The sequence below is a fragment of the Siphateles boraxobius genome, unplaced genomic scaffold (genome assembly GCF_051911475.1).
Source record: "Siphateles boraxobius isolate OS27281-9 unplaced genomic scaffold, OSU_SipBor_1 73, whole genome shotgun sequence".
Lineage (NCBI taxonomy): Eukaryota > Metazoa > Chordata > Actinopteri > Cypriniformes > Leuciscidae > Siphateles > Siphateles boraxobius.
The window spans coordinates 1,838,617-1,863,087 of NW_027509201.1; the positions used below are offsets into that span (position 1 = coordinate 1,838,617).

A 24,471-nucleotide genomic window follows, 5' to 3' on the forward strand; every position below is an offset into this window, starting at 1 on the left:
GAATTGGACCCTAAACTAAATTGTTACCAACATTTTAATTATATTCTGCTGAAATCAACAAAATTACTTTGATGTTAATTTGATGAGTCAGTATGATCCGAACTTTACTAATAGACTGAGGGGACGTTTACACGACAACATTTTACACTAAAAACAGAAAAATGTTATACGTTTTGGCCGTTCATTTACACGACAACGTGTTTTGCAGGCCTGAAAATGCAAACTTTTGAAAACGGGTTTTAAAGTGCAAGTTTTTGAAAAAGATAATGATATCGTCTCCGTGTAAAATACAAAAACACGAATTTGTGAAAACGGTGACGTCATGCACAGGTGTATGTGCAAAAGTATGTGAATTTTCACTCATCTTCATTCGCTCCCTCAAGTGGACTATATTAGTGGAGTAATGTAGGGAATAGTGAATGAGGGAATAGCGGACGATTTCAAACACAGACTTTGTGAAAGGCGATCGTTTTGTCTCGAAAAATGCAAAGTAAACACTTTTCTGTTTTTATTACATTGTTGTAAACATACCCTAAAACATCCATAAATCTTGGGATTTAGAAAACAATATCGGTTCTTAAAAATGAATTAAAATCGAGAAATCGATATTTTTCACCCTGCCCTAGCTAGTAGTGTTTGGTAGAGGAACGCAGTGCAGTGAAGAGCCCCTCACCCACAGCCTCGGGCACAAGTGCACTTTTGTCTCGTGGGACAATTGTGATGCTGTGTCTGCCGCTGTCACTGGCACCATCAGCCCCAGCGTGGGCCGCGGCACATGCTAAAGCTGCCATCATTGTTCTAACGGACAACTTCACACCCCAGACAACAACAACACGCGGGACCGATACGCACATATCACATGTACCTACGTGTCTGTGTTTGTATCTTGTACATGGGAATGTGGAAAAAGAAAAATCACTAGTGAGAAGTCTTTGATTTCACAATTGTTTCTCCTTATTGAATGTGTTTAAATGCTTTATTTTTTATTTGTAATTTGTATTTACTTTATATTAAATTGAAAGTTGTTTGTAATACTTTAATTCAATGCTTAAGTTTTTTGTAATACATCAATTCAATGTTAAAGTTGTTTATAATTATTTAATTCAATGCTAAAGTTGTTTATAATTATTTAATTCAATGCTAAAGTTGTTTGTAATTATTTAATTCAATGCTAAAGTTGTTTGTAATTCTTTAATTCAATGCTAAAGTTGTTTGTTATTCTTTAATTAAATGCTAAAGTTTTTTTGTAATACTTTAATTCAATGCGTAAGTTGTTTGTAATACTTTAATTCATAAAGAAACAGCTCTTTAAAGACCAAATGATCTTAGCTGTGTTATGCAAAACATATAAAACAATACTTTAAAACACTAACTCTTACTGTATGACAGCAATTGAGTATCCATTTTTATTTCTCCAAAGGAAACCTTTTATTAAACCTGGTATTATTAAAATGGCAGAGTTGAAAAAGACACTCAGTCTATGAGTTTTTCTGCACTCTTAAGAATAAAGAGTCTTTATCGGCTTTGATTGTTCCATGAAGAACCTTTAACATCCGTGAAATCTTTCCATTCCACAAAAGGGTCTTTATAGTGGAAAACGTTTCCTAGATTTATGATCTTCACACTAAGAATAAAAATGGTTCTTTTAAGAACTTCTGTTCACTGAAAGGTTCTTTGGGGAACCATACTTTTTTATTTATTGCATCGCTGCAAAAACACCCTTTATTTTTAAGACTGTCCAAAAAGTTTGAAGTTTAACCGAAGAAACAAAGTAATAAGGCAGAGACAGTTTATACTTAAGTTTATACTTAAACTAGATTTAAAAAAAACAGGTTGTCAAGACAAACTTGGATGATGGCTTAGAAAGCGTTGCAAGTCTGAAGAAGCTTGAAGATTTTGAAGGAACAGTGAAAAAAGAAAAACAGACAGAGAGACAGATAGACAGCATGTTTAAGCACATTGCTAACTAGAATTAGCATGTTGCTAGCATGAATTAGCACATTAATAGCATGTTTTAACACACAGCTAACAATAATTAGCACTTTTCTAGCTTTAACATGTTGCTAGCATGTTTAAGCACATTGCTAGCATTTCCTAAGGTAGTTGCTAATAGATACTTGGTTGGTGAAGCTTAAATACTCTATTAGAGCAATAGTATAAAAGTTTTGACCCCATCAATGGACGTTAATGTGACTTTCCGTAGATTGGATCGTCCGTTTAAAAGAAAATCGCAAGTCGGAACAGCCTGATGGTCTGACCCGAGTCAGTTAGCCAGTTCTGCTAAATCCTCAAAACGTAAATGAAAGGAAACGCGTCGCTGCTGCTAGAGAGAGGGAAGCAGATCTAGGCAAGTGGAGCTGGGGAGGTGGAGGGACATAGCAATGAATACGTGAAATCGATTGGCTGGGAAGATTACATTTGAATGAACCAATCCGAACGCATGGCAGAACTATGCATTTATGTGTGTGTGTTTTAAGGTGCAAATGTAAATGTGAAAATGTACAGTAGACTAAACACACACACACACACCGAATGAGGCCGCAGATGTGTTGATGAGTGTGTTTTCCTCATGAGTGTGTGTGTGTGTGCCCCTTGCCTGCAGGCTCGGTGGATTTTGGGGAACCGTGTGTGTGTGTGTGTGTGTGTGTGTGTGTGTGAAGAACGCGTGCTGCCTCGCTCGCCCCGCCTCAGTGAGCAGGGCCTAATGAAGCGAGGAGTGTGTCCGTAGGGCAGAATGGGCCTTGTGTTCCTACGCAACCAGGAGTCACGGGGAGGTGGTGAGACAGCGAAATGGGGCTACGGCTGCAGCTTCTGCTTTCTCGCTTTACATAATAACACTCACACACACACACACACACACTTCTGCTAACGCCAGCCATCTATTGTCATTATTAGCTTTCTTTATTTCTTGTGTTTGTTAGTCCAGTTTCCCTATTTTTCTTGTTAATGTCTCTCAGTCATTTGCATATTTTCTCAGAAAGTTAATTTGAAAAAATTCTATCTTTAAGTTATGATATCTTGAAACCACCTAACAATGCCCTATGGCAGCTGTATATTGAACACTTAACTGCAGCAATGACCTGAAAAAAAAAAAAAAAAAAACTAGAACAGTTAGCAACGCCCTGGCAACCACTAACAACTTCCTGGCATTGTGGTGGGAGTTTTGTATGGGTGAACATCAATCATATTTTCTTATGAAAATCCAAAAATGTTGTCGAAAACTATCACATTTAATACATTTACTGTTTAGGGTGCAGTGTTGACATTGTTAATTATAACTAAAACTATTGCTTTTGTTAGTTGAAATAAAGATGAAATAAAATACAAATATTGTGTTTTATCTCTCCTAATGGTTTGAGGGGACATTAAATAGATTATATCATTAAATAATTTTAATATTTTGTATATAAATTATATAAATAAATACTTGCAAAAGTAAAATAAATTACTAAATACATAACTCACTAATAAATGAATAAATATATAACTTATAACCAACTAAATTTAACCTATTTTTTTTATGAATACTAAAATAAAATAAAAATTTAAACGCAAAAAAAGGTCAAAAGTACATATACAAAAGTTACTAAAACTGAAAATAAAATTACAATAAAAACTCAAAATATAGAAATAAATTCTAATTCATAATATGATATATTAGCATATAAATATTAGCAACTAAAATAACACAACAGCAGTTGATACAACAGCTTAAACATCCTTCTGATGCATAAGACCAACAATCAAACAATTAATAAAGTTTAATCGTTTTGCAGTGATGTGTGGAGGTGAATGCATTAGCACATTCAGAACAATATTATTTTCATAAATCATAAATAATATTTGCTACTTAGTATCACGACAAGTTTAGCTGATTTATAGCCTATAGTTCAGGTATCCTGACTTTTAATTAATATTCCTGTATGTTATGGCCAATTCAAATTCACATGAATATGAATAACAATGTTTGAGTTTCCTCGGAAAAAAGAACACATTGAAAAAAAAGCACAAATGTAGAGCATTTGCATTCAGTCAGCTGGTGTTTTTAACAGTATTCAATGACTTATCAAATCATACACTCCCATATGCTTTTTCTTCACACTCGAGTCTCAAGAGCTTTAGATCAGCATATGTGTGTCTCTCTCCAAACGCTCTGGTAGAGTCTGAGAAGGTCAAGAAGTGACCCAGTAATGGTCAGTCTGTTGCACCAGATCCTTGTGCTCCTGGCCTTAAGTTTAGGCACCATATCAACTGAAAACGAGGCTGTGAGAGATAGACTTACAGTCTTTACAATGGTAAGCACTGTATAGCTCCTAGATCATGTCATTTTCACAACTCACAACTATTTTATGCAGTTTTTGTCTTGTTTTCAGAGAGATGTTTCATCAGCTGATCAATCGGCACAACAGTATTAAACACAGTGTACTTCTATCCCTCACAGCCTCGTTTTCATTCCTGTCAAAAATGAAATATGCCGCTATCCTGATTTAAGGTCTATTGATATCCTGTAAAAAGGAGCTAAATATTTTGCACAATTTGAACCAACATAGTAGGTTAATATGCACATGTTTATGCACATATGAACTATTTTTGCATTCTGGTAAATGAAGTCTTCTTCCACCCATATAGTCTACAAAAGTGAATTTATTAGATATGATGACACACACACACACACACACACAAACAAGCGTGCCCACACACACACACACACACACACACACACACACACGCCCACACACACACTCACACACACGCGCGCGCACACAGACACACACACACACACACGTGTTGAGCTCATATACGTTGAGTGTTGAGCTCATATAACATTATATATAAGACATAAAAGACTGATGTATCAAATATGATAAAAACATAAAACTTTATATTATATATATTTTTTTTAGTGATGGGCAACGATTAATCGCGCTTAATCATAATATAAGTGTGTATACTGTGTATAATAATTTTGTATATATATATATATATATATATATATATATATATATATATATATAAATACATACATATGCATGTATATATTTAAGAAATATTTGCATGTATACTGTATATATATGTATACATATATTATATATCAATATTTTATATATATATATGTATAAACATTTTTTCTTAAATATATACATTCATGTGTGTGTATATACAAAATAATTATACACAGTACACACACATATATTGTGTAAACCCAAACTTTTATTTCAGCGCGATTAATCGTTGCCGAGCACAAATTTCTTTTAGCCTAAAGTTTCAATAAGCTTAATTTTTTTCATGTCAGGCTTTACAGGGTTCATAAAGAGCAATAACATTTTTCTAATAACGGATCACGGTTGTACGGTTAAAGGACAAAGTGTCGCAGTGCTGATCTATTCTTAGTGTACGGTGAGGCTCGGGCCGGGCAGGAGAAGGTGCGAGAAGTTCCTGCTGCCAGATCCGACAGCGCTGGATCAAAGCGACCCATCCGCCATCTGTCCCCGAGCACCGGCCCCGAGAGCAGCGGCGAGGGCGCTTTCTCCTTCTCCTAGCAACCGGCCCTTCTTTTACATGTTTCTGAGGGGGTTCAGTGTCCTTATGGCGGGTCCTCACTCGCTCTCACTGTCCTATTTATGGTAATGAGCCATCTGCCCTTTCTCTGAGGCTGGTGTATCTGTGACGGGACAGGCCAGGGGTGGGGTGGGGTGTGTGTGTGTATGGCACTAGTGCTGATATCTGTCTCTTAGCACTTAGCAGACGGACTTGTTGATTCACTGGAGGTAAATGGGCCATGACGCCACGCTCGTTGTGTCCAGACCTATTCATTTATTTAACAGGAAACATTAAAAATGCAATTCAGACAGACAATGGCTTAAATGCACCTCTTTTATCAGGGCTTACACACTCTGAATTTTCCATAGTTATTGTTTTGTTTCTTTTCTTTTTTTGTGAGGATGAGATAAAGGGCATTTTAATAGGGATTGTACTTAAATAAAGCATTTTTATAGGGATTGTACTTACAAAAGGCTTTTTTTAGCTGATGAAATATTTTACAGTTGAGCACAGCTAAAAGTAACACAGTAAAATACTGTGTTTTTTAACAATCAAATTTGTTTTTATGTGTCGTTTAGTTGGAACTCAATAAATCTGATTATTTAATGAGAAATGTTTATTATTGCAGTAGCCTATATGAGTAATAAGTGGGCGAAGTCAGGTAAAGTGGGACACTTTTTGGTAAATTGCATTTTTAACAACCTAAATCAGTTAGAATGTATTAAAATTGTATGTGTTTTGTTTAAATGGATTGTAATGAAGGCCACTATGGTGAAATTTTCCCAATTTATGTGCCTGAATTCACCCTAATTATAATATAGGCTATATATGACTTTTTTTTTATCATTATAAATATTTTTTCTCAAAAAATTTTTAATTTGTTTTTAAAAGTCATAACTCATTTTTTACCGTGACACATTTTAATTTTCCTTAAAGAAGTACTAAAGCATTCTTATTTTAGGGTTCGAAGACGTTATGCTCTAAAACATATAAATTGAAAACAGCTCTTCTATAATGGATGTTTTAAATTTCTGTATAAAAGTAATTTTGGATATTTTAGGTAAAGTTATGCAGCATTCACGCCATGTCGTAATTACCGTAGTCTCAAGGTGACAAGATGTGACGTTATATTCGGACTGGGAATTATGTGTTTCTATATCAACTCTTAAATGAATCTGCAGACGACAGGTGGTACAGTGGTCATGTGGAGCTCTCAGAAAATTCCCATTTTACAAGCTGTAATTACGAGCTCTGAGAGGACGTTAACCCTTTTACAAGTTGAAATCAAGTAATTGCACTAATTATGATATGGCGTGAACACACCTTTTGTCCTTGTTATCATCTAAGACTTCCTTATTTGTCAAATACAGAAGCAATCCTTCAGCAACAGCCTCTGACTCCCAGCATGCACCCTGGCTGGAGCGTTGGCATGTGTGTGGGCTGCAGTATGACACACTCGCAGTGTGTGACGGGGAGGTGTGAAGGTAAACTGTGAGAACTGTTGTACGTGCTCGAGTGTATGATCTGAGTGTGTGGCTGTGATGGTTATTTGTGGTAAATAAGTGTGTATCAATGAACCCCATTATCAATGAAGTACCTGTTACCTAGAACAGTGGATTCTTCCAGATTGTTACATTGGACATCAAATGATGACCCAACGCAGTACCAGAATTGTACTAAAGTAAAGTCATTTTATAGAGATTGTACTTGCAAAAAGCTTTTTTTAGCTGATAAAATATTTTAGAGTTGAGCACAGAATAGCTATGCAAAATGAAAAGGCAAGACAATTATGTGTGTATATAATATATATATATATATATATATATATATATATATAAACACAAATGTTTATGTTAGATCATGATTAAATATCAATTAAAAGAAACAAAATTAATTAATTAATATAAACATATAAATATAAAAAACACTTAAAATATATACAAATACATGTATTAATATTACCATGAATTGTATAGGCCCAAAAACTAGCAAAATTATTCACAATTCAGTTTAAGTCTAAGATTGTAAAGGGATTGTAAAATTTATTTAAAAAAAGCTTAAATTATTATAGTTATTTTATTTATTTATTTGATTATTTATTGTTTTCATAATCTGCATATTTTATTACATAGCTAATATATTATATTATTTAACTATATAAAAATGAGGAATTGAGACGTGAGCAGAGGCAAAACGTCCTGATTTCTCTCCTCACTAACAGCTCCTCTCAGATGTTGTATGAGAAAGTCTCTTGGCGTCGTGCTGACGCTGAAGTCATTACTATGGCAACTGATGTAGATGTACGGGATGTTGGCTATAGTGAAAAAATGGATCAGATTACATCACTAGCAAAATAACAACTATAGACAGACACTCTTAAACTCAAAAATAAGTGACAAATGGCATTGGGTGCAGTTTATCACCCAGCATTGCATTATAGTTGTCAGTCACTACGTCATTTGGATCCAACAATCAGACAAGACCGAGCACGTCTGTGAGCAGCTGCGCACACATTACCGATTGTTTTCTGAAATACAATCAAATTAGCAAACATAAATCCTGCAAAAAAACATCCTAAGCTGAGACGTCTATTATAGAAAAACTAAAAACACATCACACTAGTCCATCTTCATTAAACAAAATGTCTTCCCTGTGACTCAAAAGCACCATTGTGTCTATAAATATCCCAATCCCAGTGAAATCTGCATACCGTTTGCTAAAACATCTAGTTCTGTATGTTTTAAAAGCTATTTCACGGCATATGGAATTGAACTGAACTACTCTGAATGTCAAATAGATAACATTTTTAGTATTAGCTTTGAATGAGCAAGTTTCTTTGGAAAGAAATGAATACGTTTATTCAGCAAGGATGCATTAAACTGATTTTATACAACGGGGCCTTATACAAGCTTGTTGAACGCTCTTCTTGAAGCAGATAAACTTACGGTTTAGATGCTTTTGACGAACACTTGCTTAATCTCTCTCTCTCATAACTGCATTAGTCTGCTATCAGTGGCTGAAGCCTTTGTTACTTTCTCTAAAATGACGTTTTGGAATTAGCAACGGAGGCGTGGGATGAGATGCGTAAGAAATTACTCCTAGACACAAGAGTGTGTTAAGGACAAAAACCTGACAAGTGTCTTGAAATACTGAACAATGTTTTGAGGTGCGTTGAATTATTAGGCTACTGTACGTACACACCGCCGCCGAGCTCTGGCCCCTGTCAAAGACGCTTGTCAAAAAGTACGGGGAAGCTTGTTGACGCTTTGGCCGCTCTGACGTAGCATTCTATGTTGGAGAGAAGAGAAGTGTCACAACATGAAATGTAAACAGAAAAAACAAGCAATACATTGACACTAGAAGCCTTTTATAATGACAGCATTTTTAGGTCACATTTGGTCGAGAAAAAATAATAATAATTAGCTATTATTATTATTATTATTTGCATCAAGTAACTCGGTGTTACTACATCGCATGTTTCCATAGATATAAACACTAGAGGTCGCCTTGGCTACGGCAGTTCATTGGAACGAATCCGTCAATAGAGCCGCCATCTTGAAACAGGGGAACCCCTCATCAGCGTCAATGTAGGAAAAGGTCTAACGGAAATAAAATCACCATAAATCGTCATGAATGCGATTTTCTAGTTGTTGTGGTTCGTTCCAACGGTCAGACATGTATTTATGATAGAGTCCACAGAAATTAAAAAAAATTAAAAAATGTCACAATCTTGTGAAATATAATCCCTTGCTGTCTAGTTTTTAGATTTCGTTCGTGTAAACATCCATACGCAGCACAAAAGTCCGGCATCATCCATGAATTCAGCGTTACCTAGCTACTTCCTATGACAAGACCCCTGTTCCAAGATGGCGGCGGTTTTGACGCATGTTTAGAACCCCAAGGCGACATGACAATGACAATTTATTTATGTAGCACAATTAAAAACAACAGCTGTTGACCGATGTGCTTTCCACATAGATTCACAAATCAATAACATGTAAGCACATATAAAAACACAGTCTTTCATCAAAAGCAAAAGACAGTGTTTATATCTATGGCATGTTTCTCCGAAATCAGCCAGCGCAAAGGACATCTATATTCCGATTGGTTGCTGGCGTTTTGCCGCTGCTTGCCGCTGAACCGCGTCATAGCTCATTACCATAAAGTTGAGCTACTTTCAACTTTCTGATTGACGCTCTGATCGCTCAAAACGCGACGCCGATGGATTTGACGCTCCTTGCAGCTGAGAGAAGCCAGCTTCCATTGAAAATGAATGACTTCCGGTAACTTTGGAAGCTCAAGGCGGCGGTCTGAACGTACAGTAAGCAAATAATGCACACTCGAGGTGTAGGCTAACAGTCACTCTGCGATGACCACCTCTGGTGTGCATATGTTTTAATAATTAAATGGACTGGAGTCAATTATTCCTTACAAAAATAGTCATTTATAATGCTACAAAAGATTTTTATTTCAAATAAATGCTGTTCTTTTGAACTTTCTATCCATTCAATAATCTTAAAAAAAATCTAAATTTCCACAAAAATATGAAGCAGCACAACTGTTTTCAACACTGATAATAATCATAAATGTCTCTTGAGCATCAAATCATCATATTAGAATGATTTCTGAAGGATCATGTGACACTGAAGACTTGAGTAATGATGCTGAACTATTACAACTACACATAGAAAACAGCTATTTTAAATCGCAATAATATTACATAATATTACTGTATTTACTGCATTTTTGATCAAATAAATGCAGTCACTAACATGAGACTTCTTTCAAAAACATTTGCTGACCACAACAAACATTTTCTACTTTGTAAAACATACCTTTCTGTAAAATAAAAGGTTTGATATGTTGTTGTACATGTTTAAAATACAGTCTAAACACTTTTTTTGCCAACACTGTGTTGTTTTGAAGAGGGGAACGACCTCTCAGAGCAGGCGGATCAATAACCGCAGACTCGACATACAAGATGTGTGTAAAATGAAGTCTCAGATGTTCAGCGAGGAAGACAGTGAAGGTGGAGGTTCTGCAAGGACAAAGACGAGACGTTTATGGTTACGTAAAGTCAGGTTTGGGGTAAAACATTAGATTAAGCCGAGTAATAACACGCCGTCCGGAAGAAGTCGATAACTGTGTCAGTACTGGTTTGAGAGCAATGGCCAGACAGATAGCATCACAAGGGCATGTGATTTTTACATGATACGGTTGTCATGGCAGCGGCCTAGATCACACTAAGAGAGCGGCGAGCTAGATGAAAAAAGACGATTAAGACCAAGAAAAAATACATTCTGACCACTGACAGCATATTGTATAACAGATAAAACATCTGATTAAAAATTGAGTGGGATTTGCCTGTGCAAATGTTACAATGCCAGGACGTTGCTATAGGCATTCTGAGAAGTTGTTAGTACGTTGCTATGCAGTTGCTAGGCGGGCAGTAAGCGTCAAAGTCAATAGAGGCCAAGTGATATTCTTGTTTTTTTTCACCCATTTGATCATCTCCTGGGGAAAAAAACTAATTATATCTACTTCCCTACTATGTAGAATGCATAGGTCCCCTGATGACCTACTACTTCCTTTAAGATTCTGAAGTGTGCATGAGCCAAGAGGCCACAGGAGATTTATAGATGGAAGTAAAGAGTTGCAACTGATGCTGGTAAGTCAAGTGACGGTAAAAACATGGCGGATGTAATTAGCATATTTCCGAATTTCGATCATACCCATATAGACCTTATGCGCAAGAGAAACAGCCATCTTTACAATATTATCTTTGAACTTCCGGTTTTACGGTAGCTCTGTATATTTCTATGGCATCGCTGACAAAGAGTAATTTGGCTGCTGTAGTGGATTTACTGATTGTAGAGTTAACGGAAGTTATCATGAGCATTGTAATGTTTTAAGCGGATGTCATAACAAATGTCAGTGGACCAGTAATATTTTAAAATGAGCAGTTCATTCATAATGTAAAATCGCTGTGGAAATACAAACCGGAAGACAAAAGACAACAAGCGCAGCGCTGGAAAGGGGCGGGGCTACATAAGGTCTTCTAGAGAGCACACCTTTTAGCGGTCGCGAAGTGAATTAACCCTTTCGGCTGTACGATCACACCGGTCTGATTACAACGGTCAGTGCATCACATGATCAAATGCATTTCTTCAACAAGAAGAAATGTTTAATTTGGAAAAAGATTGCTACGACAGTTAACAGCGTTAATCCGACCGTTGAGCGGAGCGTTAAAGACGTACAGAAAAGATACAAAAACATGGTACAAGATGCCAAAAAATTCATATTTAAGAGGAAATGTCCTAAAACCCTTTCCCTTCTCATAGCTCTCTCCATAACGTCGTCAGCAAACCACACATTATGAGCCATTTTCCCTTTTCTTTTGGCTGTTTGTAATGTAACTGATTGTTACTGCTGGTTGCCAAGGCAACAGAGTCTTAGTCCTAAATTAGCCTGGGTCAAGGTGTCTAATTTCTTTGGTCTAGATTAAGTCAGTCTTTATTTTTGTGAAACAGTCTATGAGCAAATTTTAGACTTGTCTAACACTATAGACCGGTCTAATATAGCTTTGTGAAACCGGCCCCTGATGCTTCTGTAATTTTAATGTTTTTACTTTATCCGAATGGTTTGACACTTGGTAAAGGTAACATAGTCTTAGACCTGAGTTAGCCTGGGTTAAGGTGTCTAATTTTTTGGGTCTAAATTAAGCAAGTCTTTATTTTTGTGAAACAGTCTAACTTGCACTAGACTAGTCTATGAGCAAATTTTAGACTTGTCTAACACTATAGACCGGTCTAAAACAGCTTTGTGAAACCGGCCCCGGTTCGTTGACTCTTCTGTCAGACGCAGTTTTAATAAAGTCTGAGAAAAACGCGTTGTCATGATTCAGTATCTGCGATGTTGTCAGGCTATTATCTGTGCTAATTATTCTAAAGTTATTTTCGTAACTTAACATGTTACAAAAGTCTCTCACCTCAGAAAAACAAACTTTTCCTGTCCTGTTGCATGCGGAGGTGTGCGCTCCTACCACTTCCCTATATAAATAGCTAAATATATTACGAGCAGTTAAGTTGTCATGAAATTACCAATACAATACGTAACTTCTACTTTGTTTGTTAGTTGGGAAGGATTTGCATTTTGCATGCAGGTATGATGTTTATTATATATATCAGGACCAAGTCCATATTATGTTAGAAATGCCGCTGAGGTGACGTCACACACCAAAACACCATAGACTAAAAAAATAAAACCCACATGTTTGACAAAGAAAAACAACTACAAAACCAAGACCGATTGCGTTGTAGCCTATTTACCTATTCACCAAGGTAACTATTGGTTCTGTAACCCCATAATAGCACTTCATTTTCACTGTGTGTTATTTTTGTATATGTTTTAAATGACTGGTGGCTTAAACAAATTTACTAACTTTATTATATTAACAAAAAATAGTTTGGGACTGCTATTTGATAGCCTTAATTAGTCAGTATTAATGTTATGCATGTTATGTTGACTGTATGTGTGTGTGTCAACCATTCTTGTAAAATATTTGATTGTTTTTTAAAAGCATAATAATATATATGGTGAATTCAGGTTGATTGTGAAACTTTCCCCCAGTCGTCTCAATGGCAAAATGTGTCCCACTCAACCTAAATGCATATGTATAATTTTTTTAGGAATTAGGTCAAATTTCTAAGATAACCAAAATGTGGGAGAACCACTAGTATAGAAAAGCACTAGGACAAAAAGAAAACCCTTTCTTCTCAGTATTTCTCCTTTTCTTTAGCATGTTCCCTAATCTATTTGTCTAATTAACCTGGCATTGTATATTGCAAACTAAAAATATAACCTATTTCAAAATATCAATAATAGCATATAAATAATAATAAATACTGCCACTGCCACTATAGCAACTCAAAGGTTAAGGGTTTGATCCCCAAAGAACACTTCCTCATCACATGCATTTAAAAAAGAAGCAATAAGACTGGTAAAACATGGTACAAAAAAGCAACAGCACGGTCAAGGGTTTGATGCATGTAAGAAACCTGAATGCACTATAAAAGAGTGACAAAGTTCTGGATAAAAGTTAAGAAGAGTTTTTGCAGTCGTTTTGAATGGAACTGAGAGGCACCAACCTCAGTCAGAGAAATCTCAGTCGATCAGGTGTGTTAGCCTATATAGTCCTGCAGAAATGAGCAGTCAGTCCTGGCCTTGACAACAAGCAGTATCGGTTCCTGTAGTGCCAACCAAAGGGAACTGTGCATGTGTTGAACAGTTGATGTGAGCGACATGCCACATCCTGCTACACACACACACACACACACACACACACACACACACACACACACACACACACACACACACACACACACACACACACACACACACACACACACACACACACACACACACACACACACACACACTGGCTATCAGAGAACTCCAGCTGGTGCTGCCAGTGACAGGAAGCTCTGTGTGTGTGTGTGTGTGTGTGTGTGTGTGTGTGTGTGTGTGTGTGTGTGTGTGTGTGTGTGTGTGTGTGTGTGTGTGTGTGTGTGTGTGTGTGTGTGTGTGTGCCACACCCTCACACGTGTGCTATAGCAGGAGAACAATATTCTCTGACAGCAGGTACACATTCAGGCACTAACAATTGTTGCCTTCATATTATGTAGTATATTCAATATTTGATTCAAGGTTTCGATTTATGATCAGCTGATTTATTATTTGCACAAGAGCTGAGTTTACAATCATTTGCATGCTCTCAGAACGTTCTGGCAAGGTTTTCGCAACAGTTAGAACGCTTGCTCAATGTTATCTGGTCTTTAATAATGTTCTCACAACAAAAATTATTTATACATTGTTCACAGAACTTTTTTTGTTTGTTTTTTAAATGTTAATTGTTCCAAAGTAGCGTTCCCATTTTAAAACATTTAAAAAAGTAAATTCAAATATAATGTTTTTATAACTTAATGGGAACGGTAGCAAAATTTTGCATACATTTTTTATTTGTTTTTGCTGGGTTCTGCCCCATATTTGAGGAATACTTGAATATAAAAGAAAAGAAAGGAGGAGAAAATGAGACCAGGTGATGTTTGCTGACTATTGATCGAAATATAATCATCATGAAATAATCTGATTCTCTGATCTCATCATATCTTAAAAACCGATCAATAGAGTGTTGTGCATTACAAACTCTGTGATATTAAAGCATGTGATAAAGCAGTGTTGCTGCAGTCCGTTATTATGAGGGATTTTAGACTTTTAGATTTTAGACATCAACTTTTTATTACTGTTTACTACTCTAATTACTGTTAAGTCACATGCACAGTTTCTATAAGACGATAATGACTGAATCTTCAACAACTATATGAACAACACTTTCATCTGATGAGGACAGAACAATGTAGCCTATTAGAGTCTGCAACCAGAATATCACTGAATTCTTGAACTCTTCTTGTGCCAATAAGAGACCACACAGAACAGCATAGAAAGCACATATACGTATATGGGCAGAAATGAAAGATATTCTCTAGTTGGTGTGTTGTAATACAGTGATCTCCAGGGACATCTAGTGGCCAAACTATAGAACAACTCTCCCATTTACAAGGTCAGAATTAGTTCATCTTATCTGTAATATTTTCGGTTTAATGTGTTGACAATACACCAAGTCTTTGATTATTTAATGTTTTTTTGTAAGTGGTTATCATTGAAAAATCTTGGAGTAATTAATATTTTTTACTTATCTTGTTTATAATGTTACTTGCATAACTATCATGATTAAACTTACATGATTGATTGATTGATTGATTGATTAATGTTTGACTGCTTGATTGATTGATTGATTGATTGATTGATTAATGTTTGACTGCTTGATTGATTGATTGATTGATTGATTTATTGATTGATTGATAAATTGTGAAAACACACCCAGGCCAAACATTTAGTTCTGTGCCATAAACTCACTATTCCGCATATATAATGTTATTTAAATATGTGTCTTCAATTTGTTTATGATCAAGTTCAAACATCCACAGTCATGTTGTTTATATGAAGGCTGATGCATTATTAAATTGCCCTCAAAACATATATGATTTAATTTTGTGATTTTAAATGCCTGCTTAGTTACTATCACCTGCTGCGCAAAGGGGGCACAAATGACTGCAACATTAAAATTTAATAATTTATGATGAATAATAAAATTACCATTAGCAATCTGTCATTTTGTCTAAACATAAGGGTTGTGCTAAATTCTCAATTGTAGAATTGGCTCTATTTAACGTGGGCGAATTTGAATTGAATTGGCCGCAACACACAGGAAGTTGAATTGGAATTTAAATATTTTTTTAAATATACGTTTATCAAACCTTTTCAAAAAGCAAAAGGGCATTATCATTGTTAAACACAGTTACAATAAATTCAAGGAGCATACAATGAAAATATATTTACAAATAATGCACATAAAAATATGGTATATAAAAGCAAACTTCCAGTAATTTACAGAGTTTTAAGGTACTCTTATTTTTCAGTTACTTTAAGGATTATTGGAATTTGAATCTGAGAGACAGGAAGTGGAATTTACTAAAAGACAACAACAAATCTTTTAAAAAAAATCAACAAAAGCAATGCATTCTGGAAAATGAAGTGTTCTTATATCTTTAGACACAAGGGCCCAGATCCGGCCCACATATGACACGCGTGAAATGATGATCCAGCCCCAAAAGAGACGAGCAAATACAACTACAACTGACTTATAGACACACAACCTTAGATGAAATCAACTGCAGATAAAGAAGATATTAAATATCAAGATCTGATTGCTGTACAAGACTCCATATACAGCATTACCAGCTTCACTCACTACAAACCAGTTTGACTTTATTTTTGTCATACGACTACAAAAGTTCTTATTGAGAATTAACAGGGGTTTAGATCTAGATAATGTTGATGTTTTATTGAAAATATTTCATCACCATTATGGTGGTTAGCATATGCTTTAGTTCAGCTCTTGACCCTTGACCTTTTTTATGTTTATATGTTTATAAAACATATTTGCAACAGCAAAGAAAGGAGAAAATGAGACCAGGTGATGTTTGCTGACTATTGATTGCAAAAATCTGATTATCTGATCTTATCACATCTTAAAAACTGACCAATAGAGTGTTGTGCCAGTAATACATTTTGCATGACCAACTCTGTGATATTCCAGCATGTGATCCAGCAGTGTTGCTGCAATCAGTTATTATGGGGGATTTTAGAAATTTTGAACATCATCCAGACATCAACAATCAGCATATGAGTCTCAACAATGGTGACAATCAACAAAAAGCTTCATGCTGCAATGCATGTTGGGTCCCAGCGTAGTACAAAACTCCCAGCATGAATACATGATGCAGCTGAACTGTCCTAAAATTTTCTTTAATTCTTTCTATTTGCTTTTATTTTTGCTGTAGTTTTTCTTGTGACTTGTTAGTAGCTTGTTTTATGATGTTCAGCGCTGATCTTTATCTGAATATTCTGTCACCATTGTTGAGGTGTGTATGATGAGATGTCTAAATGTGTCTCAATGCCAAACTTCTGTTCACCTTTTCATATAATGATGCATTACAGTGATCTTTCTATCACAGCATCTTTATTAACAGTTCAGAAACATCTCAACCTGTAAGTAAATCATCAAATTACATAAAAAACACCAGTGATTAAATCATTTTATGACACTCCTTCAAATGTCAAGCATTCAACTCCAGCTGTTTTTTCCCTTCAATCTCTTTAGGTAACAACATACAAGTGCCTTTAATAAAACACTTTTGTAATTGTTGGAAGAGAATTAACTTCAAGGATCAAGAGTTCATCTAATGATGAAACACTGATCACCATAAAGGTGACTTCGAAATTAAACATTTTCAATAAAACATCAACATTATCTAGATCTAAACCCCTGTTATTTCTGAATAAGAACTTTTGTAGACGAATTGCAGAAATAAAATCGAACTGGTTTGTAGTGAGTGAAGCTGGTAATGCTGTTTTTGGAGTTGTGTAATCAGATCTTGAGAGATTTAATGTGTTTTATTCACATGTTGATTTGATCTAAGGCTGTGGCTGGAAGTCAGTTGTAGTTCCTGTGTTACTGCTCGTCTCTATTTCTGTTCTCTTCTTTCCTTCAGTGATTCTGCTTGTTAACAGGCACTTTTTAAAGATGAGATTACTCTATACAGATTTTGTGGCTCAGATAAGGTCCGGTTCTGGTTTATTTCTTTGCTATTGGCTGACATGTGGCATTGCTTTTGCCCGATGGGCTTTATATCTGGAAAACAGGAGCGGGGCGCCGGATCATCATTTCACACCTGTCAGGTGTGGGCCGAATCTGGGCCGACACAATGTTGCTATCTGTGTCATAAGCTGATGTTGAAACTATTGGTGCCAATGGTTTCTACTACCTACTTAGGCTTACAATGCTTTAAGGAAATGCAACCCAAAATGAGAACCACACTCTTTTTCTTTGTCTTGACATAAAATTATTTTCTAACCAGCTGCAACTTGTTAAAATCAGACAAAAACATGCTTGTCTTCATACTCATATCACTTTATTCATATAAAATGGCAAAAACCTCCTGCATCAATGGCTCATTATTCAAAGGTGATTCTTATAGACTGTACAAAAATGACACCAGATTATTTTAGTTCATTCACTAAATATGAAAGTCTATGAAATATCATAAAAACGTATTCATCTAAAGATTACTAAAACTAGTTTTGAAAACAATATAAATATATGGATGAAGATGCACCTCATGACGTTGCATTGTTTACTAGACTAACAAACTAACTTTCTAATCTAAATCTAAAGTATATATTAAAATAGTATATATCAATATGATATAATCATATATAATAAAATTGTATATATCAAAGTAGTATGCCTTTACCTGTCCATTACTTGATACTTACCTGTAACATGTTTCTGACATAACAAAACAAACTTGCACTACCATGTTTTTTTTTTTTTGGATAACCGTGGTATTTTGGACATGTAGGCATTCAATTATGTTGTTTTTTTGGTATACAGAGTTAAGTGTCATGGTGTAGGTACAGTGTAAATTAGTATTGCTATCATGGCACATTGTTGGCACCATGGTAGTGAATGCTTAGGCTACCATTTTCATGTACCATGGCATTTACTATATTATAGCCTATACTATAGTAATACTATGGTATATTACCATGGTACTTTTTGTAAGGGTAAAATCTATTGTGATTGGTGGTGTGCAACGCCATGTGGTTGTTTATGGGAGTGTGTGAGTGTGTGAGTGTGTGTATGAGTGTGAGTGTGTGTGTAAATGGCTCCTCCTGCCACTGAAAATCGAAATCGGAGCTGTCGGACCGGAGCTCCTGGACAGTAAAGCTTTTTCTCCGGAGCCTAGACCAAGCAGATTCTCAGTGCAATGCACCTCAGACTTTTATTTACATTTCCCGAGCTCAGCACAGTGTAAGGATACAGAGGAAAGGGCTGCAGCGGTGTGTGTTTTAACCAGAAACCCGTCAAATGAACTCCGTCAGAGCGACTAACCGCAGACCCCGGCGAGTGTCGAGGCCGCGCCCGGTACCACCGGACAGAAACAACGCAGAAAGGGGTGAATATATCTCTAACAAACACCAACCTGGGCTTTATTCACACCAGTCCCTCTTCTTTTAGACGGCTTGTGTAGATTCCAGAAGCATTCGCGTGGCGATGTTGTATTTTGAGGTTATTTGTGTTAATGTTCATTCGTCAGGAAACACCGAGGCTTTTGATCCCCCCGCAGGCCGCGCTTTGTTTAACGGGGGTTGATTTGCTCTACTGCCTACTGTAAACCCCATTTAACGTGTACACTTTGACAATGTACTTTACAGAATGATCTAGTCGTAATTTAAAATCTGTCATGAATCTAAATGGTGGCGCTGACGATTATACATTTGTGAGAAATGGCAGCGGTCAGTTGTTTAACAGCCCTGTGGTGGTTAGCATCTGCTGTTAGCAGCATAACAGCTAAGCTTACAAAATAAAGGACAAACCTGAGTAAATACCACTGTCACACCATTATTTATTAGATTATAACGTAAACTCTTTAATTCGAACATTTGCAGTGAATACACCTAACATAACCAGAAGTACCATGGTAAATACCATGTTTTTACCATGGTATTTTAGATGTACCTTGAAGTACAATGTAAATACCGTTCTACATGAATGTGTTTTCTTTCAGTGCCGTAATATACATCCATGCACCATGGTGTTTACAGTACTTGTACCATGGTAATTTCCTTTACAAAGATTTACTGTGGCAGTACCATGGTAGGCCTACAGTGTCAGTGATGGTGTGTCAAATGATAATACCACGGTACTTTGATATTTACCATGGTACTGAAATTTGTATAATATGGATTTCCATATTGTATAATATGGGTTGTACCATGGTACGTGTCCAAGAAACTTTTGAATTACTACATGTCTTAAAACGATGGCAATCTATGGGTTTTTTTTGTAAGCAAGAGATTTTTTGGGTGTTCCATGGTATTAGCGGGGTATTCTTTGAGTTTCCTGTAAATATCATGGTATTTATTAAATGTACCATAGTATATATAATATACCATCAAGGCAGAATGATTCCATTATAGTACTCAATTTGTAAGGTCTATTTCAAAGTTCAACACTACTGTTATGTTTTGTTTTGGGTATTTACCATGGTAATTTCTTTTTGAACTAGTGTCATGCTTGTACCATGGTATTCTTTGAAGTATGTAAACTATGAGTACCATGCACTTACAAAAAAGTACTGTGGGTGTACCATAGTATACACATGGTACTCCAAAGTACTTCCAAGTGCACCATAGTAATTGTCCAAAAACATGGTAGCCTATTCTTTTTTTTTTTGCAAGGGCTTTCTGTTTACTTTTTTCCTTGGTTTAATTTGTCAGCTGTGCTGGATGTTGTAAACTTGATGCCCTCATTAACAGGTTTATTGTTGTTGGGGGTTGATTGGCTTGTTGATGAGTTGTAATGACTAGTTCACACACAGTTGCATGGCTCTGTTGTTGATAGTTGGGTCATGAATCTTTCTGATAAACAGTGTTGTGTTGATCATGTACGTTTCATATATGCACACATGTAGTCATTGATGGGTTATTTTATGGTTATGACAGATTAAGTGCCATGGTTGTTTGACCATCCAAATGTTTTCAAAGGTTGTCCAAACTCTGATGCACCTCTAGTCCTTTTGGTCACCCAGTCCAGCAGATGTAATAGTTTGGTAATTTGCTATGCAAATCTAACAGCAGGACACCTTGTTTGGGATTCAGGCAATCAAACTCGAGAGCTGTTTGTACTAACCACATCTTAACTTCTAATTAGAGTGTTGTCATGGGACTTGATCGAGACTGACATTGAAGGATGTTTTCAGTACATAGAGCAGCTCTGGGTATGTAAATGAATGGCTGCTGTCAGCTTAAGGCGGACATACACTGTGCGATTTCGTCCGATTTTGAGCCGAATTCTGACTTGTGCGACTCTTTTTCGGGTCGGGCCGATTTTCAACTTTGTCGTGCGTCGGTTCTCGTGCAGTGTTCTTGAAGTGTACAGGGGGAAAAGGGGTGTAACAATACATCGATATGGATCGATGCATCTATCAAACGTCTAAAGATACGATGCATCGATGCCACACATAAAATATCGATACAAGGTACCTTTATTTTGACACTCTACACATCCTCACATAACTTTTCTCAGCAGAAATAGACGCCTGAAAAGATTGACTTAACCCTTTGTCACAAATTAACGTTACAAAGATTAAGTGTTTTATTATGTATCATAAGTCTAAAACATGAAATGTGGAGTTATCTGCTTTTGCCACACACACACACACACAAAAAAAATAAGTTACTTGTATTTTTTTAGTTAGTATTACTCAATCAAAACAACCCAGCCGCAGTTTCATTGATATTCAAATGCACAATAAAAAAAACAAAAAACCATGATAATGAAAATGAACAAGAATGGAGTTATCTGTTTTTGCAAATGAACTCTACTGTTATAGAGTTCATTTGGAAAAACAGATAACTCCGTTCTTGTTCATTTTCATATATCATTGACATGTTTTTTTTACTTGTAACAAACAACTTGTAAATGTCCCAATTGGGAGAGAGTGTGCAATTTTCAAAGAGGTTGTGTACACTCGTCTACACTTGGCACATAATATCTAAATATCGATAAATCGATTGATATAGCCCTGAATCGTAATCGTATCGCAGAATTTTTTGAGGTATTGGCAAATATCGTATCGCTGGCTGAGAGAATCGATATCGTATCGTATCGTGATGAACTGTCCGATTTACACCCCTAGGGGGAAACGAGAGGCGTTTAACCTCTCCTGACAGGCAATCAGATGCTCGGAAGAATTTCTGGCATGTCAGGATATTTTGGTCGCTCCTTGTGACTATGGCTCAGTTGAAGCAGAGCTACGAACCGAGTGCCCTAAACTCAGTGCTTTTTCCCTCACTGCACCTGCGCGAAAACAGAAGTTTAACCATTTTATCTGCAGCATTCAAAACTAAAAAAGGTCTTTAAGTTCTGTAGTTCAAACTAGCTACAAATCTAGTTTGTGTTTTAAAATGGATCAACCATATATTAGGCCACCCACGTCTTCCAAGCCACCTGCGATGTATCTGCACCGTGCCTCTTTTATTAATTTGTTAAATAATGTTTTTGAAATAAAGCTGTTTTTAATTTTCATTGACTAATTATTGCAGTGTTCAGAGATATTATAGACGGTTAATAATTAATTATATGCCTATAATTCATTTGTAATCGACCTAAATGTTTTAGACAAATTTCAATGAGGAGGAGTAAGCTTCTATGTAATATTTTATCCTCACAGCGCGTTGGTTATGCGGTGATGCACTATGAAATTATTGTTTGGCCAAATTTAAAAAATGTGGCAACAGTTGGCATGATATAATGTATCTCAGTCCTAATGTCCCATAATTCCCATATCTTACCACCATAATCCAAAGCACTGAGATGATCAACAGAAGGCCTTCTCATAGCAGGTGCTTCATCTTCCAGATACTGGAAAACTGAATTAACTGTCGTGGTAATACTCCAGGATGTATGTTTTTTGTCAGATGTGTTTATTGCATTGGTGGCGTGCTGCAGTTCGCCCCGGACACATCTTTGGGGTTTGTAAATAATAGGATTGATGCTACAGGAACTCTCACAAGGCATGTTAAGGTGAGTGTCAAGGTATTTTTATTTGGTCGGCTCCACTGGGGCACTGCAAGGGAATGTTTGGAAATAAACTGGAATGTATCTTTCTTATGAAAACTGGGTCAAACTGCAGAGCTTTAAAACAGGATGGGCCAGAATTGGCGAGAGTTTACCTGTAACTTAGAGGGTGTGTGTGTTTAGTGTTTAGTGACAGCAAGGTTTCCAAATGGAGTTTATGAGTTCTTGCTTAAATTGGGGGCATGAAGTGCACACTAGGGGACTAGTAACTACCCGTTAGATGTTTCTTCTGTTTCCCAGTGGTAATCTTTTGTGTTTCTTCTGTTTCCCAGTGGTAATCTTTTGTGTTTCTTCTGTTTCCCAGTGGTAATCTTTTGTGTTTATACTGTTGTGCATGGCACTAGCAAGATCATAGGTTTGATTCCTTGGGAATGCATGAACTGATAAAATGTCTAACTGTTTTAGCATGTTTATGTTTATCAATTATGTTTAAAATGTTTATCAATAATCTTAATTTCCACACAAGCTTGTAATAATAATTAGTTTGCTAATGAACTACTGCTGTAATGAACCAGTGAAGCTCACAAGCTTCATTCAGTCAAATAGCTTGAGCTGATAACATCTAAACCCCATTCTACATCTATTCATGCGTGTCCTGTAGGGGGTCATGTATGTCTTTGAAGCTTAGTGGCTGTAGTCTGAAAAGAATATTAATGAAAGGTGGGGCGATCCAGTATTGTGATTCAGACATTACAGATTGTTTAAACGCTATTCAGTGAAGCTTAACATGCTGTCAGGCGTACTCCCAGCGTGAAACTTTCTCAAGAAAAAGGACTTTGATAGAAGCTATTTTAGTCAGTAGGTTAAGTGGGATTTACTAGGTTTCTCTTTTTTTCCTTCTGGTTTTGGATGAATGGGTTTAAATGATAAAACGTTGCTTAAACGGCTAAAAGCAACAAAAATATTTGAGCAAAAATCAAATTTGCATTCAAATTGGCCAAATCTGACTAGCTTTATGTGAGATTTTATGTCTAGTCACATGACCTGTGCATTAGGCCTATGTTTTCCCACCTTTTCTGCACTGATTATGTGAAGTTGCTAAAAGGTAGGCCTACACTACATTGTAACTTTGTGTCCCTACGTGGTTAAACAAAAACCCATGCATTTTACTGAAGAACATTGTTTTGATTGTGCTTTGGCTCTAGTTGACTGTGCGGATGAATATGGCTCTTATTAGAGGTCGACAGATTCATCTATTTTGCCGATATATATTGGTACCGATAGTTGATTAGTAGAACTGGTTATCGGCACAAATCCATAGCGATAGTTTTTCTGGGTTGCGTCCGTTGCTGGAGCGACGCGATGACGTATGGCGCATTTACGTTCCCTAGCACGCACAACAACAACACCTGTCTGAGCGCGAGAGCAGCCTGTCAGCCTCCGATGACGATTTAGCAATTTCACAAACAGCTTGAGTGTTCAGCGGGGCTGCCGACGCGCGTCTTCTCTCGCGCGCGTTTAGGAGTCGGGACATGACTGAATGGTCTCTTGCACAATCTAGCCATCAGTGCATCGTAACTAAAGTTTATAATTTTCAAGTCTTCTTAATTCTTATCAGTTTAAACATTCAAGCGGTTTTAAGCTATCCAGTAAGCTACTCGCGC

General features: G+C 36.4%; 2 protein-coding genes across 4 annotated transcripts in view; one reads left to right on the forward strand and one right to left on the reverse strand.

Annotated features, from left to right (window-relative positions):
- foxn2a (forkhead box N2a) overlaps positions 1–14,040 on the reverse strand; it is a 69,905-nt gene extending 55,865 nt beyond the window's left edge. Inside the window, exons 1-2 of one of the 3 annotated variants that reach the window (XM_077217396.1) lie at positions 13,689–13,808; positions 8,743–8,829 (exon numbers count right to left, since the gene is read on the reverse strand). The gene's annotated coding sequence lies outside the window, so the exon portion shown is untranslated. Of the gene's footprint in view, positions 1–8,742; positions 8,830–13,688 lie in introns of all 3 variants that reach the window. The other 2 variants (XM_077217395.1, XM_077217394.1) reach the window with 2 other exon arrangements.
- Positions 14,041–18,820: 4,780 nt separating this feature from the next.
- The window catches only part of fbxo11a (F-box protein 11a), a 33,036-nt gene continuing 27,385 nt past the window's right edge, over positions 18,821–24,471 (forward strand). Inside the window, exon 1 of the mRNA XM_077217422.1 lies at positions 18,821–19,181. Coding sequence (XP_077073537.1) covers positions 19,094–19,181 — 88 coding nt within the window. The 5' untranslated portion in view covers positions 18,821–19,093. The remainder of the gene's footprint in view (positions 19,182–24,471) is intronic.